The sequence below is a fragment of the Ascidiella aspersa genome, chromosome 2 (assembly GCF_963924565.1).
Source record: "Ascidiella aspersa chromosome 2, kaAscAspe10.2, whole genome shotgun sequence".
In the NCBI taxonomy this organism is placed as follows: Eukaryota; Metazoa; Chordata; class Ascidiacea; order Phlebobranchia; family Ascidiidae; genus Ascidiella; species Ascidiella aspersa.
This window is the reverse complement of record NC_139448.1, coordinates 28,946,838-28,966,936: the sequence shown is the minus strand read 5'-3', so window position 1 is coordinate 28,966,936 and position 20,099 is coordinate 28,946,838. Positions and strand designations below refer to the sequence as shown.

Below are 20,099 nucleotides of genomic sequence, written 5' to 3'. Positions count from 1 at the left end.
CTAGCGTACTTTGGGCCACAGATTGCAAATGTGTCATTACTTATTTTTCTATCAAATCAAGTTTTAGAGTTATGAAATTTAAACTATTTTAGTGAAAACTTTTATTTTAGGCTCTAAATAGAAAAAAATACTTCAGGAAAACAATGTTCTAAATCCGAAATACATATAAGCCTAATTTTCATTGAATTTCCTAATCATTATTAAATTCCCGTTTAAATATGTTTGGTAACCATTATTCTTGCCATAACGACAGAAAAAAGTCGCAGTATCTTCTTTTATATTGGGCTTTCGAAACATCGCTTATTAAGCTTCCACAGTAATTATAGCGACCTACAACACTTACAGTTTCCTTGATGTCGCTCCTCTATCATTAATATCCTTATAGAATCGTTCACTTTGCTCCTCACTAGCGTCGCCAATTTGATTTTGCGGTAACATGTTGAGGTGACTGTGGAGGACTTACTTCTCATGTTGCACTCCAAGGACTGCAAGCTGAGGAGTAGTTCGTCTATAATCTCTTGGTAGTTGTGAGACTTCTTTTTCCATATGGTATTTGACCCCACCAGCGATTGCGTTCCAAGATCAAACTTCAAGATAGGTATCGTTGTAACAAAATGGCGGTCTCTAAGCAATGTAAATCTTCAGTCCATCTACTATCCCAACTCTCTTCTGCTCGTCGCTAATCCCAGGGGAAAAAATGTAAGCAAAACAGTATGAATCTTGATCTGAAGATTTAAGTACGTCCTTTATCAATCCGAGTTTGATGTGCATCGGTGGGGCTGGTGGTAGAGTGATGTTTTTGTGGTCAGCCAGTGGTTGTTATTTAGGTTATTGTTCCTGGGTATTAAATTGATCTTTGAGGGTCATTACTGTTCCACGAACTGCTCCTTCTAGGCTCTACTACCCCAGTATGACAAGAAGTATAAGTATTTGGAAAGTCTCCGTTTCGCACCACAATAAAACTAACCATTTTTCGGTCTACACAAATCAACCATTCGATAGCCTAAACTTGATGAGAGATGACGCTTATTGTCTGTAAATATGTCATAAAATCGGAAGAGATTAGGCTAAAAATAGAGTTTGGCGGGGTCATAACTAGATCCGTTCCTGGAAAAATTGTTTATGATATACCCAAACATATAGAAACTCGTCCTTCCTTTTTAACTCAGGCCTGAGGGCCGTATGTTGCCAAGGTCTGTTATAGAGAGTAAACAACAAAAATACCACGAATAATTCATAACAAGGGTATTTACTGTTGCACTGGATTGCGACAGTATAAAGAAAACTCAGTATTTCCTTAGTGGAAAAGTATTGGCCAATGTTAGCATGAAATCAGTAAAATTAAAGGAAAACAAACCCCTTAATTGTCCGCAAAATGGTCTCCAGCCATAAAACCGAAATAAGAACAACATAATATAAAAAAGTAGGACTAATACCGGTGCGTAATAGTTGCAATACCGTTTAAATCGGTATAAGTCCTAAAACAGTCGGAAACGACGGAAGCTCTGTACAACATTTTACCTAACACCTAACGACACCCTTAAGTACACTATACTTACTCCCTAATAATTTCAACCCTAACCCATTTTCTAGTCCCGCCCATTACCCATTAATATCCCGAAACACGACCACAAACTGTGCCAAAACAGTAACGCCCTAACGGCGCCATTTAAATTAGGGCGCCCAACCGTTGACGTCAAAACGGCCGATGCCAGACCATGGCTCACCATTCGCATTATACCCTCTACTTACCGTTTGAGATGTTTTTATGGCCATTTAACCCTTATTCCGATTCATTTACGACTTATTTCGACAGGTTTATATATTAATTAAACGATTGCGTTCTTCTTCAGCCGTGAATATTACTTTGTATTTGGCTTTATTATGTCGTTGGTTTAATACTATTATTTACAGATTTTTCTGCTTTAGTTATTGTTGCTTTTTTCGAAGGTTAATTGGTAGCTTGGATATTTTAATTTTTTTTTAAATATTTGACTTAAACCGTCACAAGATATCCCTTTAAAAAATAAATTGTTGATTCAGCTTTTACACAATGAATTTAGTATAAAAGTTTAAAAAACGGAAATCGTCAGAAAGATCAACCTAATCGTCAGAAAGAATGTCTACGGCTTTATCGAAAACTCAACCTCATTTCCATGATTGGGTATGATTAGAGTTGTAAGTAAGGGATCCGGCACTGACTGCGGCACTGAAATGATTACTCTTCCCATTCACTCCGATTACTTTATATTCTTTGTACTCAATTGCCTTCAATATACCGTCACAGAGGAACGGTAATCAGTTCGATTTCGCGACCGGAGGCGGAGGAGTATGTGTCACAAGGCCTCTCGCGCAAAAAATGCTTCCTTTTGTCGGGTGAGTTAACTTTTTAAAATTAATATTTCTCAAAAGACTTTTTGTTTTATTTTTGTTAGTAATGGGATGTTGTTTTCGTTTTGTTAGAAATGGAAAGTTCGTTGACGATTGCAGAGAGACTGGGATGGCTGATGACATCAGTCTTGGTTATATAATCACATACAAGTTAAAGGTTCCACTTGTCGAGTCTCATCGTTTTTACCACCCGTATAAAAACCTGGGCTTATTAAACACATCGACGTGGATGAATGCGGTGAGTTCAAAACAGCTTAAAATGCAACATCTGTGTATTTCGGGTTTCTACCTGAAAAACGAACGTGAGTTTCTAGTTTTACCTATTCTAATAACATTACGTCATATGTCTATATCGATAAACATTACTTAAAAGAAAACTGCTGTGTTCGACCCTTTTTTTTGCAGTTTTATGGTAAATAATGCTATATTTTAACCTTTATTTATTTTGGCGACAACCTTCCTCCTTAAAAACACTTATACAACATTACAACATTTAACTATCCTTATTAAAACCCCTACTTGCCTACCCTTTTTACTAATTCATTTGAATTACAATATCGGAATCATTTCGCCTATCTTGTGTTTTAAATTAAATTTAAAAAAACATGTTGTGCTCAATAAAGGTGATAATGCAAAACTTTCTTTCGTCCAGGCGGTTATTTGCTACAGTGACAAAAGCAAGCTGGACATTCCGCCGTCAATCAACACTTTTAGCTTGAAGAATGATCCGAGCAGATTTATCTCTGTTTACTGCTGGCAACATTCTGACGATCCAATGTGTGCGTCTTTGAGGGAATGATCATTAGGCCTGACAGTTTCTTAGCTTTAATAGAAACCTGGTAAGCTTGCTTAGGAAATAAAAAAAAAATACCGTGTATATATATATACAATATACATATTGTAACCAGAGGTTTGGCCCAGACCACAACCCTACTAACTGTTAATTTTGTAACATAACTAGAGCTGCAATGAAGTTAGAGCCTGTAATTAACAAAATAGTCAGATTTAGAGTTTCCGATAATATCGGTAAGGAGCCGATACCCGATCAGGTCGTGGTATACGGACCTACAGGGAGTGGCATGGATTGCACAACACTGTGTTCTACCCATTCACATAAGTTAAATATGGCTGGATATATAGAGAAGCCCGTTAATAGAGGTGTGTGCAATCCATTCCACTCCATGTAGGTCCCGTTAATAGATACTACTCAACGCCCGTTAAAAGATACTACTCATCCACCCAATAAGTTGGTACCCATCCTATGTTATTCCATTTTGTACGATCTACAATGTGCAGCTTTTACGAACTTGCTACAGCCAACGCGAGTGTCCCGATTCCCGTGTCCGACTGCAAATTAACCTACTCCGTCGACTCCGGAGGCCTGCACACGTGACTTTCTGCCTAATAATATTGCATTTGTATTTGTTCTATATTGCGTGTCTGTAATTTCGCGGTTGCTGCTTTCACATTGATAGTTACAAAAATCACAAATTTGAGCTGTAATTTTTGGTTGTATGACGCTTTTGTAATCAAATCTTGAAGAAATATAGGCGGATCCAAATATATTTTGATTTTCGCAGTTTCTGGTGTCTAGGACACTTCAACTTCGGAGCCAGATGCAAGGAAAAAAAATTACACGCGAGAGCGATGTATTCTTTTAAGCTTCAGGTTGACACATGCCGCTAATCTATAAAACAAAATCTACTACGACATTTACTGTGCTATATCAAATTGATTTTGGCCGACCAATCAGTAAATGGAATGATATACGTATTTTTTGAACTGAATCGTGCGTTAAAATAAAAAACGCTGTATAGCCAGGATCGTTGAATATAGGCGAGGACAAAAAGTAATCATCAAAGTATATATAAAACCTATATTTCCTAGTCTATAAACAAAGCAAAAAATAAAAACGTAACTTTCTGAAATAGTGTTCTGCAATCAATAAATCTAGGTAAAACAAAGTAAAATCTCTGGTCAAGTTAAAAAAATAAATAATCAAACACTACTACATTTATATAGCATTCTTACTGTTAACAATATGTTCCAGAGAAACCATGAATTGATGAAAAATTGTTACAAGGGTTTTAGCCTCACTTTAAATCGTAAACAATGTGTTAAGTGATAACACTAAGGAAACCTAGAATCGCCAATGCCACTGGTTCCATAATAAACGTATAGGAAGCCTATAGAGAACATGACCTTATTTATCTTAAGTAGGCCTACCTACACCAATGCATGTCTGAACTACCGTAGGCTTTTTTATTGGCAACCTACTTAATATTGGCATTTCCCGATTTTGGCATATCTTTATATGTAAGGATTGTTTTAAATGTTGAATGAAATAATAAGCAAAATTTGCATTAGCACTGACCAGTGGTTCTTAACCAGGGTTCGATTGAACCCTTGGAATCGACGCAGCTGTTTCAAGGGTTCGGTGAGAATGTCCTCTGAAACATCAATGCTGTTATTTTAAGTTAAATTCGAATCTCTGTTATGTGCCAAGGTGTCACGTAACGTTATAAATTAAAAGTTTGGCCAATTAACCTTTATAACTGCAAGTTTATAATTTGATTATGCACAGTTTCAGCTGCTAGGAGGAAGTAACGAATACTAAGTTTTGGCGTTCGACGAACGCTTGCAGCATAACATAGGTGTTCGACAGCTTACCATAGGTTAAAAACCACTGGCACCATAGAGCACTAATGCTAGAGGCGACACTCGTAAATATCGGCAGATCGGTCACGCTTGGATGAACCGGGTAAGATTCGACCTTTCCAATGTCGCTTGATACAACAGTGGACGAAAAAAGTGAACATGACACACTGTTGCATTCCGGGGTGCAATTATACAAACCGATTAAAGTTTGTTAGGTCTTTGTTTGCGATAGGAAGATCAGATTTGGCAAAAAATGAAGAGGAAAAAGCGCACAGGACAAGCTTGCGTCATTTTACTTTGCAGTTTAGAGATCCTTGCCAAAATGACAAAATTAAACAAATGTTACATAAAAAAACGTAGGTTGCTGTTTTTCTGTATATAGGTGCTCGTTTTAAGAAAATAATAATATATTCAGGGCGTCGATTTGTGAAGCCCATTTTGAAAAAGAGAAAATTATTGCACATGCAACAAGAAAAAGATTAGCGATTGGGGCACTTCCAACATTGCTCCTGCCTACAAAATCTCATTGCAATAAAGAAAAGGTAAATATATTTTGTAAGTGCATCTGAATGTTGTATTAGTGCTCTATGCTGGCACTGACTTTACAAACCAATTATGATTTAAGGATTACAAAATGACCAATGGATTGGCGGTAGTTTGTTTTGAAAAGTATACATTATGTCACATTATTTCAGTCCAATGCACATTCTGCCTAAAACTAGTTTGCAACAAAATATGCTTAGACCTTTAAAACGCTGAAAAGCGCATCAGTATCACTCATCACGTGTACGGTGTTTATTTTTAAATTATAGTTATATATACGTTATTGGTAGGTAGAGTTACCTTGATTAGGTGATATGTCATGCTGGCAACTTATTGCTCGTACCAAGGTACCTGGTTAACATACGCTTCTTGTGCAATTTTATCAATAAAGCCAACACACTAAAGACGAGAAAAGCTTGTCTGACAGTCAGACATTCCGGCCGATATAACCCTGATATATTCGTTATGGAGTAAATGTTGGTGTTTCCTATTGAAGGCGCATTGATATACTGTACATGTCTTTGTTTTTTGCCATAACATAAACACTAAACAGCTTGTTGGGTTAAGTCACTTAACCTCTTCACCTTTACATTCCATTAACAAATAGTCAACAAACGAACTTTGTGTGTTTCTTTTTCCATGGTACTCCGCGGTTTATTCAACTAAACAACTATAATTTTTATTTTACATATAAATGTAGTTCCTTTAGAATTTCAAATTTGCATTAAAATGTTTAATTTTTATTTCAATGCACAAATGTCCAAAATAAGTTAAAAATTTCAGTCATCATATAATTCTTGACTTATATATATAGTTTGTAAATAGTAGATCTTAAAGTGGAGACACATGGAACCGTTTCGGTGCTTAAATTATTCTGCTTGAAACAAAAGTGTAAAACAACCGGAGGCCAATGCTGAAATAGTAATATGCGCATTCAGGATATGATCGAAATATATATTTTTTAGACAAAACTAATTCGGTTACTGCTCTGTGTTCAGTGACTGATTAATACCAATCTCTCCTAAACGCAGAGTTTCAACCAAGTTGAACATTATTCGTTTTGGGTGTGGTTCTATTTAAAAGTTAAAACAATTCTGCCGAAATATGACTTTCTACATTGATCTTAGTTCTTTATTTCACGGAATATCTCTGACATGCTACGCCGTTTTGTATTAAACCGTCATACACTGGTTACAACAGAAATTGAATTTGCTGCGTATAAATATTTTCGATCAAAAATATTTAATAAATAATGAAATCCTGCGTTGGAGGCATGTTTGGAATACTATAATTTAATTACGAGTTTACTACGTTTTATATTTACCACCCACATACGAACGTAAAGTGTGATATTCGTTTAACTGCATGCGCCAAATATGTCTGACTCTACTGAAAACAAATATAACAGTGTTGGTTTTGTCTGTTTGTTTGTGATAGTGTGTGTGTGATTGTGTGTCTATGTGTGTGTTAGTTTGTGTTTGCTTGTGTGTGTATGTGTGAGTGTTTGTGTGTGCGTGCGGGGTGTGCGACTGTGCGTGTGTTTGTGTGTATGTGTCTGTGTGAGTGTGTGTTGTTAGGCAACAAAATGGTTTGAAACTTTAGGAGCAAAATTAATATTGATATATGTCAAAAAACAATTTACGCACTGAAGATTATTTTTTTCGATCATATAGTATTTTTTACTGAAGATAATTGAGCTGGGCCGGCACTAAATGTTAAAACCCTGATTTGTGGTGTAGGCCTACCAATTTCGAAAATTGCAATTGAAAGTCACCTTTTTGCTGCACATAGCTTACGAAAAAAATAGTAGTCTCTTTTTACGACTACTTCAGATATATATTCTTCGTGCTTGGATAATGGATATACATATGCCATGTTTGCCCACCGTGGAATGCAGGTTGGTAATTATAGAAAATATATTCACGTTCACCATGTTTTGCACAAACTCCAAAAAAATTATTAGGTCAAACTTTGCCAAATAATTATTTTTTTCGGTCAAAAAATAATCGCCCTACTGATGATCAACAACATATACCAGAAGAGGAGCTTTAAGCACGTGAGAGTGACTCTTTGAGTTATAAAGATTTGCATGATGCTGAGTTCATTTTCAGTGCAATACACAGCCATAAGTGGAGAGACATAACCAAACCCTTTACTGTGTGTATAAGCAGCGCATTCCAAGTGTTCATACTTGCGGATGAGATCAGGTGTCAATCCTAGTCTTCGCTACAAAGCTGGTTGTAGCACTTATGACTGCTGGAAATGCTTTGTTGACAACTCTATTTTAACAACTATATAAACACATACAATGAGAGAATCTACCAAAATAAGTCCAACTTCCTTTTTACAACGGAAAAACTTGAAGCCTTAGCTTCCTTGCAGTATATGCACGCGTGATTTACGACAAAAGTCATTCTGTTGACTTTTTATGCGGCGGAAAAAATACGGCCCTTCTGTCTACAGAGAAACTTGTTAAGAGCTGACTTCGTACATGTAAAAAGATTTATAAGATTTGAAAACAAGTGCCAAAAGTCAGAGTTGGTGGCCGATAAGTTTATCCACATTCGTGAGCCTATGGAAGCATTAGACGTTTTTTGGGCAAATTGCGTGAAAATATACAACCCATGCAGCAAGTAGGCGGTGGCCTTTGTGGTTGATTAGACAAACCTATTAGACATAGCAGCACTAAACTCCTGTATTCTATACAGAAAATGTCCGGTAGCAACATCAGCCGATGAAGGTTCATACTCCAGCTAAAGATAATAACGTGGCAAAGCGGAAACAGGTCGAAGGAAATACGTGGCATGGCTTCAAAACACAATACAGCTACACTTGGCAGACTTAGAATTTGTGGAGTGTATGGTAACGGCGATTGGAAAACAGAATGCAAATACTGCACGACGAACATGATCAACACGAGTAGTGATATAAACTTTCAAGAGTTATTATATTTTGTGTAGCAAGTTTTGGAGTAGTTAGCAATTTGGAATGATACCGACCATCAGAATGTGTTTTTTTTTTTGCTTTCTTATAGCTAATCATCTGCGGAACGGCATTAAAGTTAACTTGCTGTAGTCTTGCTACTTTTCTAAATAAATAAGTACATCTTTGAGGATGGTTTCGATTTTGACACCACCGGCTATTGGAGGTAAACTTGTTTTCTGGCTGTTAAGGACCTCTCGCTAGCGGGATTTTAGGTAGTTACAAATAAAAGCTGGTTAATTACATTAACTAAAAATCAAAACTGAGTCACACAACGCCTCTTAATTTAGCATCATGAAAACGAAAGGTATAGCAGACATAATACAAGGCTGTAAGCAATTTCGGTGGCATACTTTGTTTGTTACGTTTAGCCACCAGGCGACTTGATAACAAGCGAAGCCATTCAAACCGTTTGAGACTTTTAGAAGCTGTTTTAAAAAAGATGTCAGAGCAAACATTAGCATAGGCGTAGATAACCTTCAGTTTGTCGGCTTTCAATTTGAACAAAAGTTAGACAGAGCTGCTTTGAATAAGTTATAAAACTTGGTGTATCTAAGTATGAGCAGTAAACGCCCGTTTAAATAGCTTATTTGAAGTCGTTTTTTATCGTTTGTTGCCGCACTCAATAAACCAAACCAACTAAAGCGCGACACAGGCTTTTTGTATTTCATCTTTTTTATTTGTTTTCTACGTGCTTGTCGGCGCACATTTGTTACGGACCAATTACAATTAGCAAAACAGCATTTTGTGACACAAACCAGTGGACTTATTTTTGAACAGCATGGGATCATCGCTTCAAGTTTCTTGTAGAAAACCAAAATCAAAAAAAACTATTGAGTTTCTTAAGACTATAATCTCTAGAAGGCTGGTTGTACGAGACGATAATTTCGTATTTTTTTATTAAGTTCTGGTTGCTGAGTAACAGTTAATTAGGTCGTGACATGAGCGTCATCGTTCGAATTCTTAGTTCGCTAAGGTTTATTTGCGACAAAAGTAAACTTAATAATCGTCCTAACCCCAAAACTCAACCCACCGCCTAACACCAAACATAACCCATATCTCAAACCTAACCCAAACCCTTGGGAAACTTTTACTGTTGCCTACGTTGCCTCATGGCCAAACCAAAACTAATCACTAACCCAACACAGATAAAAGACTGAACTATAGTGATTAATGTAAGCCCGAACGGTCCGCAACGCCGTACCCTCCGCTTTAACTACAAATTATGGATTGCATAATATTAACGCATTACTCTAAATGTTAAGCGTTTAAGCTGCACATTTTTAGTTAAAATTTTAATCTTAATCTCGCATTAAGAGTTTTTTACAACGCGCCTAATTTATTTTTTTAATACAGAAAATTATAATGCTTACAAAGAATCTAAAGTCTTTGTTCGCCAGCTATAGACATGTTTGTGCGACGAACTGCGTGGCTTGTGTGTTCCTCTTACTCTTCTTTTGCTACAACTTCACGGTGGAAAATAAGTTTAAAAGTAACATTGGACCAAGTTACGAGAAACTTGAAGTTGACCCCGCACGTATTGTGCTGAATGATGTGCTTTTTACCGTTAAAACTTGCAAGAAAAACCATCGTTCAATTGGAAGACTGGAAATGATTCTCAGCACTTGGTATAAAAAAGTTTCGAGAGATCAGGTATGCAATAGGTTATGCATATTTTTTATGCTGGAAATTGTACAGAATATTTATTGCAAACTTTATATGCAGATCTATTTTTTAACGGATGATTTTGACGAAGAATACCGACTAAAAACCAATGGTCGTTTGCACAGCACATCTTGCGGAAATAGTCACAATAGGTTAAACACTTCACTTTTCCTGGGGGATTTTTACAAATCGTTTTTCAATTTATTAAAATATAGCGCCAGTTCTTTTGAAAATACACATGTCTTTCAAATCTTTTTTTATTTTAAATACTCTCGTTTTTACTTTATATTTTTTAAATTCAGCTTGTTGTTGTTTAGAGATGATTTGTGCTGCAAAACTGGTGCTGAGTTCGACTTGTTTCTTTCCACAAACAAAAAGTAGGTCACTCATCCTTTTAGTTCGTGATTTTCAATAATGAGCCTTTATTTTGACTTTTCAAAGCTATTCTTAAATTTATTCAGTAAAAATAATTTGTCTTTCTTACGGTGTTCGTCATAAAGGTGGTGGTGTCGCTTCGATGACGACGATTATGTAAACCCCCAAATACTTTTGGAGGAACTCAACAAACATCACTGGAACGAGTCCGTTTACCTCGGCCGTAAAAGTTGGGACCATTGGGAGGTAATAATTGGTCTACATATGTGATGACGTAAAATCTACAGTTGATGAGAAAAAATGAGCTTTTTTACTTGTAGTTTGGCAAGCAGTGTTTTCCAACGGGGGCTGAAGGGGTTCGTAAAAAGGTCCCAGGGATCCGCGAATGCACTGAAAATTGATCAAACTTTTAAGTGTGCGGCAATAACTTGTCTTGTCGGGCACTTAAATAAAATAGAATCGCGAAATGTATTACCTATTTGGCTACATATTGTAATTTTTTCTGATTGTCACGTTTACAAAAATCCAGAAATTTAGATTAGTATAGCCTTTGTTATGATGTCACAATACATCTTATTTTGATTGACGCATTAGCAACGGATCAGATTTTCACCTTAACAAGGACCAATTGTTAAAGAGCAGGTGTGGGCAATTAGTTTTAACCGCGGGCCGCACGAGGAACTGTTCTGGCTGGCCGTTGCAAAAATAGGATGTCAAAGCAATATGACGTCATACTCTGACGCTGCAAAACAAATAGGCCAACGAGCTTGCTATTACGTTGGGAAATGTGTGCAAATGTGCAATTTAAGTCGAATTTAAAGAAGAAAAAATTTGGGATGTTTTGGCTTTAAAATGCAAACTTTAATGTCGACTTAGAGGGTTACTTGACGCATTGGCCGCAGATAAAAAATGTACATTACTTGATATATTGGCGTTATTAAAGTTATTGGGCGCGTTGACTTAAATATTAAAGGTAAAATTTGTTAACAACTCGCACAAAAAAACTTACAATGTATATTTTTACTTTTGAAGGTTTAACTTATAGGATATGTTACTTGCGGTACAATGGTCATATCGCAAAGACGGTATAAATCGGGAAAAATACAAACATGGCCTTAACCAAATTAGGTTGACAAAATGTGAATCGGTATATTTCAGATTTTAGAAAACGGCCGGTATTTCGTTCATATTTTAATGACGGAATACATTGGGCAATGAAATACATAAAAATAAAATACATAAAAATATAACTAATTAACACAATTTTTCTTGCACAGGGTTTTTCAACTGAGTCTAGCGTACTTTGGGCCACAGATTGCAAATGTGTCATTACTTATTTTTCTATCAAATCAAGTTTTAGAGTTATGAAATTTAAACTATTTTAGTGAAAACTTTTATTTTAGGCTCTAAATAGAAAAAAATACTTCAAGAAAACAATGTTCTAAATCCGAAATACATATAAGCCTAATTTTCATTGAATTTCCTAATCATCATTAAATTCCCGTTTAAATATGTTTGGTAACCATTATTCTTGCCATAACGACAGAAAAAAGGCGCAGTATCTTCTTTTATATTGGGCTTTCGAAACATCGCTTATTAAGCTTCCACAGTAATTATAGCGACCTACAACACTTACAGTTTCCTTGATGTCGCTCCTCTATCATTAATATCCTTATAGAATCGTTCACTTTGCTCCTCACTAGCGTCGCCAATTTGATTTTGCGGTAACATGTTGAGGTGACTATGGAGGACTTACTTCTCATGTTGCACTCCAAGGAAGCTGAGGAGGAGTTCGTCTATAATCTCTTGGTAGTTGTGAGACTTCTTTTTCCATATGGTATTTGACCCCACCAGCGATTGCGTTCCAAGATCAAACTTCAAGATAGGTATCGTTGTAACAAAATGGCGGTCTCTAAGCAATGTAAATCTTCAGTCCATCTACTATCCCAACTCTCTTCTGCTCGTCGCTAATCCCAGGGGAAAAAATGTAAGCAAAACAGTATGAATCTTGATCTGAAGATTTAACTACGTCCTTTATCAATCCGAGTTTGATGAGCCTCGGTGGGGCTGGTGGTAGAGTGATGTTTTTGTGGTCAGCCAGTGGTTGTTATTTAGGTTATTGTTCCTGGGTATTAAATTGATCTTTGAGGGTCATTACTGTTCCACGAACTGCTCCTTCTAGGCTCTACTACCCCAGTATGACAAGAAGTATAAGTATTTGGAAAGTCTCCGTTTCGCACCACAATAAAACTAACCATTTTTCGGTCTACACAAATCAACCATTCGATAGCCTAAACTTGATGAGAGATGACGCTTATTGTCTGTAAATATGTCATAAAATCGGAAGAGATTAGGCTAAAAATAGAGTTTGGCGGGGTCATAACTAGATCCGTTCCTGGAAAAATTGTTTATGATATACCCAAACATATAGAAACTCGTACTTCCTTTTTAACTCAGGCCTGCTGGCCGATTCGGCCTGCGGGCCGTATGTTGCCAAGGTCTGTTATAGAGAGTAAACAACAAAAATACCACGAATAATTCATAACAAGGGTATTTACTGTTGCACTGGATTGCGACAGTATAAAGAAAACTCAGTATTTCCTTAGTGGAAAAGTATTGGCCAATATTAGCATGAAATCAGTAAAATTAAAGGAAAACAAACCCCTTAATTGTCCGCAAAATGGTCTCCAGCCATAAAACCGAAATAAGAACAACATAATATAAAAAAAGTAGGACTAATACCGGTGCGTAATAGTTGCAATACCGTTTAAATCGGTATAAGTCCTAAAACAGTCGGTTTGAGATGTTTTTATGGCCATTTAACCCTTATTCCGATTCATTTACGACTTATTTCGACAGGTTTATATATTAATTAAACGACTGCGTTCTTCTTCAGCCGTGAATATTATTTTGTATTTGGCTTTATTATGTCGTTGGTTTAATACTATTATTTACAGATTTTTCTGCTTTAGTTATTGTTGCTTTTTTTGAAGGTTAATTGGTAGCTTGGATATTTTAATTTTTTTTTTAATATTTGACTTAAACCGTGACAAGATATCCCTTTAAAAAATAAATTGTTGATTCAGCTTTTACACAATGAATTTAGTATAAAAGTTTAAAAAACGGAAATCGTCAGAAAGATTAACCTAATCGTCAGAAAGATCAATGTCTACGGCTTTATCGAAAACTCAACCTCATTTCCATGATTGGGTATGATTATCAAAGCCCATACAGAAGCAGGTATCATTTTGAACGTTTCGAATAAAGAATTATTCGAAACGTTCAAAATGATACCTGCTTCTGTATGGGCTTTGATATTCTTATTACGTCTTACTACAACCTCCAACCATTATGCTCCAAAGGGTATGATTAGTGTTGTAAGTAAGGGATCCGGCACTGACTGCGGCACTGAAATGATTACTTTTCCCGTTCACTCCGATTGCTTTATATTTTTGCTACTTAATTGCCTTCAATATACCGTCACAGAGGAACGGCAATCAGTTCGATTTCGCGACCGGAGGCGGGGGAGTATGTATCACAAGGCCTCTCGCGCAAAAAATGCTTCCTTTTGTCGGGTGAGTTAACTTTTTAAAATTAATAATTCTCAAAAGACTTTTTGTTTTATTTTTGTTAGTAATGGGATGTTGTTTTCGTTTTGTTAGAAATGGAAAGTTCGTTGACGATTGCAGAGAGACTGGGATGGCTGATGACATCAATCTTGGTTATATAATCACATACAAGTTAAAGGTTCCACTTGTCGAGTCTCATCGTTTTTACCACCCGTATAAAAACCTGGGCTTATTAAACACATCGACGTGGATGAATGCGGTGAGTTCCAAACAGCTTAAAATGTAACATCTGTGTATTTCGGGTTTCTACCTGAAAAACGAACGTGAGTTTCTAGTTTTACCTATTCTAATAACATTACGTCATAGGTTAATGTCGATAAACATTACTTAAAAGAAAACTGCTGTGTTTGACCCTTTTTTCTGCAGTTTTATGGTAAATAATGCTATATTTTAACCTTTATTTAGTTTGGCGACAACCTTCCTCCTTAAAAACACTTATACAACATTACAACATTTAACTATCCTTATTAAAACCCGTATGCCTACCCTTTTTACTAATTCATTTGAATTACAATATCGGAATCATTTCGCCTATCTTGTGTTTTAAATTAAATTTAAAAAAACATGTTGTGCTCAATAGAGGTGATAATGCAAAGCTTTCTTTCGTGCAGGCGGTTATTTGCTACAGTGATAAAAGCAAGCTGGACATTCCGCCGTCAATCAACACTTTTAGCTTGAAGAATGATCCGAGCAGATTTATCTCTGTTTACTGCTGGCAACATTCTAACGATCCAATGTGTGCGTCTTTGAGGGAATGATCATTAGGCCTGACAGTTTCTTAGCTTTAATAGAAACTTGGTAAGCTTGCTTAGGAAAAAAAAATACCGTGTACCTATATTCATATATATACAATATACATATTGTAACCAGAGGTTTGGCCCAGACCACAACCCTACTAACTGTTGAGTTTGTAACATAACTAGAGCTGCAATGAAGTTAGAGCCTGTAATTAACAAAATAGTCAGATTTATAGTTTTCGATAATATCGGTAAGGAGCCGATACCCGATCAGGTCGTGATATACGGACCTACAGGGAGTGGCATGGATTGCACAACACTGTGTTTTACCCATTCACATAAGTTAAATTTGACTGGATATAGAGAAGCTCGTTAATAGAGGTGTGTGCAATCCATTCCATTCCCTGTAGGTCCCGTTGATAGATACTACTCAACGCCCGTTAAAATATACTACTCATCCACCCAATAAATTGGTAACCATCCTATGTTATTCCATTTTGTACGATTTACAATGTGCAGCTTTTACGAACTTGCTACTGCCAGGCGCACGTCCCGATTCCCCTGTCCGATCACAAATTAACCCACTCAGTCGACTCCGGAGGCCTGCGTCTACAACTGAACCTTGGTTGTTCTATTTTTAGCACCATGTGACTTTCTGCCTAATAATATTGCAGTTGTATTTGTTCTATATTGCGTGTCTGTAATTTCTCGGTTGCTGCTTTCATATAGATAGTTACAAAAATCACAAATTTGAGCTGTAATTTTTGATTGTATGACGCTTTTGTAATCAAATCTTGAAGAAATAAAGGCCGATCCAAAGTCATTTTGATTTTCCCAGATTCTGGTGTCTAGGACACTTCAACTTCGGAGTCAGATGCAGGGGAAAAAATTGAACGCGAGAGCGATGTCTTCTTTTAAGCTTCCGGTTGACACATATCGCTAATCTACAAAACAAAATCTACTACGACATTTACTGTGCTATATCAAATTGATCAAATTGAATATATTTCCCTTTTGTAGTGTTCGCCAATATGCTATTTATGTAAATCAAATCGCTAGTAAACCATAAAAATGATACTACGAATCCCTTGTTTGTTTTTCATTGGTTAACAACCCAACAATCGGGTGGTTGTATGGCAAATTAATACAAAAAGTTGATTTATAAGAAACTGTTGGTTGTTCTTAATTCGAATTTAGACCAAAAAAATGATCAAGAAGCTTGTAGATTTTTGTGATTTGGGCCCAACGGTTAGGGGTGCATTTTTGTAAAGGGGGGTTGAAAAAAAAATTAAAAATAGTGTTTTGTTAATGAAATATTTTCTTCCGGGTGGAGACTAGGGTTCCTCTCCGGGAATGTTTCGACGGGAAATTCCCAGGATTTCCCGCGAATTAACAATCCCGAATCCCGGGAAATTATTTATATCCATGTTATTCGGCAACATAGAAAAACTTAAAAAATATTGTCGTTTTTGACTAATATAAAGAAAAAAATAGTACCAACCATGTTAACGTCGTTGCCTGAGTTGCTTTATTTGCGCTTACCAGCGGATAAACTTGATTAAATTTATTCTACCAATAAAAATGCATGCGCTTTTTTTTCGAATAAAAACAAATAAGGGTCCTGACTTTATTACGAGAAGGTCTTGTACGATTGCAGAAGCAATACTACAGAACATAAATGGGCGCTTCTTCAGTTATGAACGTATAAATTAATAAAAAATACGGTCTTCAAATACCGCATACCACAACGCATGTTATTTGGGTTAGGGTGCGGGTTAGCGTTAATAATACTTGACCAACCCTCTCCCAAACACTAACCCAAGCAATATGAGTTGTGGTATGCGGTATTTTTTTGTTTTGTTTTTTGCATAACTTTCCACGTACATAGGTGAAAGAACGCCCATAAATGAGCTTTATTAAATGTTTGAAGCTAAAATAAAAAAAATTCAAACGTCATAATGACATAAATTTATGCATAATTTTTTTGCGGGTTACCGGGATTGCCAGGAAGTTTCATTTTTCAATCCCGTTTCCAGTGAGTGAAAAAATCCGGGAAAAAGAGGAACCCTAGTGGAGACTGTTTTTTGTTTATTGCTTCAGGGTCATCAAACATAGAGTATTTTAATTGATTGTAGGTTTTTTATTAATAGGGGAAAATAATTTGTTTTTTTTTATTTGGTTAGAGCAGTGTTTCTTAACCTTTTTTACTTGGTGGCGCACGTAGAGACATTTGAAAACGAAGCGGCGCACCTTGCGAGCGAAGCGAGCGCGAAATTTTTGAGGTGTACCGGTATTTCTTATAAACTGCTTGAAATTTTTTGTTATATAGGCTTTATAGTTGCATATCTGTAAAGGAAATCTAGCCTTGGGACCAAAATAAGAACAACAGCAACTTCGGAATGAAAGTCAGTTAGGAATATGGCGAAGATAGGACTAATAACTAATATCCCCCCCTATAAATATCACTAACTCCCCTAATATTTTCGACCCTAACGCAAATGCTAACACCACCAACTAACCGCCCACAAGCCCAAACAGGGCCAAAGCAGCGGCGACCAAGAGTCGACAGCAAACGGCCAATGCCAGGCAGGTCCCCACAATCATCCCATACACACTTTCCCTACAGTCTTGGACGTTATGTTGTCCATGTAAGTATTTTTCCGATTAATTTTGGACTTATTTCGACATGATTAGGTCTTATCCAGACTATTTAATATCTTATTCTGTCGTGGTAATTACTGCGAATTTGGCATTATTATATCGATGGTCTTACCACTATGGTATTGTAGATTATTATTAGATGCTGTTACTTTGAAGGTCTTATTGTGTTTTATATTTAAAAGTACTGTGGAATCAATGAGCTAAGCTCAATAGGAAACATATCACAATATTTTTCCTTTTGCTCGCGGCGCACCGGTTGAGAAACGCTGGGTTAGAGGTCAAGGGGGAGAGAGGGTTAAAACACTAAGCGTTTTTTTATGGAAAAATATTTGCATTTACGTCGGAAGGGATGTCAGAGAATTTTCGGCCCATATCTGTTTTTGCTTGCAGAAACAAGTCAAGGAAAAGTTTTGGGATTTGTATATGTACATCAAAAGTTTTTATGCATCTGTAAAGTCATAGGCGAAGGCAAAAAAATTTTCGGCCAAGAGAAAGTAGCCTACAACTCAATATAAACCGTAAAACGAGTAAACCAAAGTGTAATATATAAAATTACAAAAATTAACCTGGTAAATAACCCTATTTATAATGACCCAATTATTAAGCCACACATAAAAATAAGTCCCTGAAAAATATCCCCTGACAAAGCATAGAACAACCGCAACCCTGTCTAGTTATATGGGCCGAAAATTTATTTTCGGGACATATCTTGTTTTTGCCGCTATTTATATGGGCCGAAAATTTATTTTCGGGACATATCTTGTTTTTGCCGCTATTTATATGGGCCGAAAATTTATTTTCGGGACATATCTTGTTTTTGCCGTTATTATATGGGCCGAAAATTTATTTTCGGGTTATATCTTGTTTTTGCCCGAAAATGTTTCAGACCGATTTTTGTCCGGAGCTTTATAGAAAAAGTATACATCGTAGAACTTTTAAATTTTCAGACATGGCGTAGAGAGGTATTAAGGTGCAATGTCGAGGTTTATGAGGCTGCACCCCTAGATGCCTTTGACTGAGGGGCAAAAACCTGAAATATTGCGTTTTAGCTATCTGTAGCTAACGACTGCCATCTAGCAGGAGAAAAACTTCCATACAGAATTCGTTCATATTCGCCTGCTTTGTCCAGCTCGTGAAGTGACGAAGCGTCTGACCGCCTGCTGCGCTTTATTGTCCCGCGCGTAAGACTTTCATTGTGCCGCGTCCAAAACTGGGCGCGTGCGACTTGCATTTTAAAAAGAGGCTTCTCTTTAGTAAAATTACAAAATGCTCCTAAGAAACAACATATTTTACCGCCGCGAATTTAAATGCGAAATCTGGTGGCAATATACACCTCTCTCTCTTTGCACCAGTTTAGCATGTTACCAATCCAACATATCAACACCAGGCCTACACAACTTAAAATTGTTTGTTGATATGTTGGAATGAAGCAACATACGAAACAGGTGCAAATAGCAGATATTCTCCAAATATGTTTTTTCAAATATTCTCTAAATCGTATTTCATTTTATTGTCGCGGTAATACACAAAGAGGTAAGGCCGTGAATAAACTTTCACCCACCGTGCAATTAACGCAGGAAAGCATTGCGAGTCGGGATGTTCAAAGCAGAATATCGCCGATACATTTATAATGCTTTAAATGCGGAGTCAGTGCTTTTTCGGGCGACCAATTACTTTGCGATAAGCTTCGCCTAAAAATCAAGTGTCAATAGGGTGTATTTACCGCCGCAAATTTAAATGCGTAATCTTGAGGCAGTCTACGCCCATCTGTTAGCACCTGTTGTGCATCTTGCTCCAACCAACATACCAACATCAGGCCTCAACAACTAGCAAAACTTTCGATTTAATAGTTTGCGTATTAGGCACATAGTGTTTTTCATATTGTTTGAAACTACAGATTTAAAGCCTGTTTTAACAGTGATTGCTCGGACCTAGCCATGGTAAAAATTTACCGAGTAAAAGTTTGCAAAAGTATAGCAAACCATTGGCGTTAAACCATTTTAAGTCTTTAAGAGAATGATAATATTTGCTTTTCAAACACGTAAGCTGGTCAAAATGTAATAAAATGGCCATACGCATTATCTACGTAAATTCTATATGTCAAATATATGTTTCGATCATTCCCCAAAATCTACGCCATTTTTGAACCCCTTTCGCATCAAAGGCGGGCTCGTGCGACTTGCATTTTAAAACGAGGCTTCTCTTTAGTAAAATTACTTAATGCTGTTAAGAAACAACTTATTTTACCGTCGCAAATTTAAATGCAAAATCTGGTGGCAACTCTAATCCAACATATCAACACCAGGCCTACACAACTTAAAATTGTGTGTTGATATGTTGGATTGGAGTAACATACTATACAGTAGAGATGTTCAAAGCAGAATATCGGCGAATCATTTATAATGCTTGCTTTCAATGCGGCGTTAGTTTTTTTTCGGGCGACCAATTATACTTTTCT

At 36.5% G+C, this 20,099-nt stretch overlaps 1 protein-coding gene across 1 annotated transcript in view; it reads left to right on the top strand.

The window, feature by feature from the left end:
• The window catches only part of LOC146164729 (beta-1,3-N-acetylglucosaminyltransferase manic fringe-like), a 34,222-nt gene extending 19,221 nt beyond the window's left edge, over positions 1–15,001 (top strand). The window contains exons 8-12 of the mRNA XM_083380804.1: positions 10,557–10,616; positions 10,740–10,860; positions 14,101–14,189; positions 14,277–14,442; positions 14,855–15,001. Coding sequence (XP_083236930.1) covers positions 10,557–10,616; positions 10,740–10,860; positions 14,101–14,189; positions 14,277–14,442; positions 14,855–15,001 — 583 coding nt within the window. The remainder of the gene's footprint in view (positions 1–10,556; positions 10,617–10,739; positions 10,861–14,100; positions 14,190–14,276; positions 14,443–14,854) is intronic.
• Positions 15,002–20,099: the final 5,098 nt, after the last annotated feature.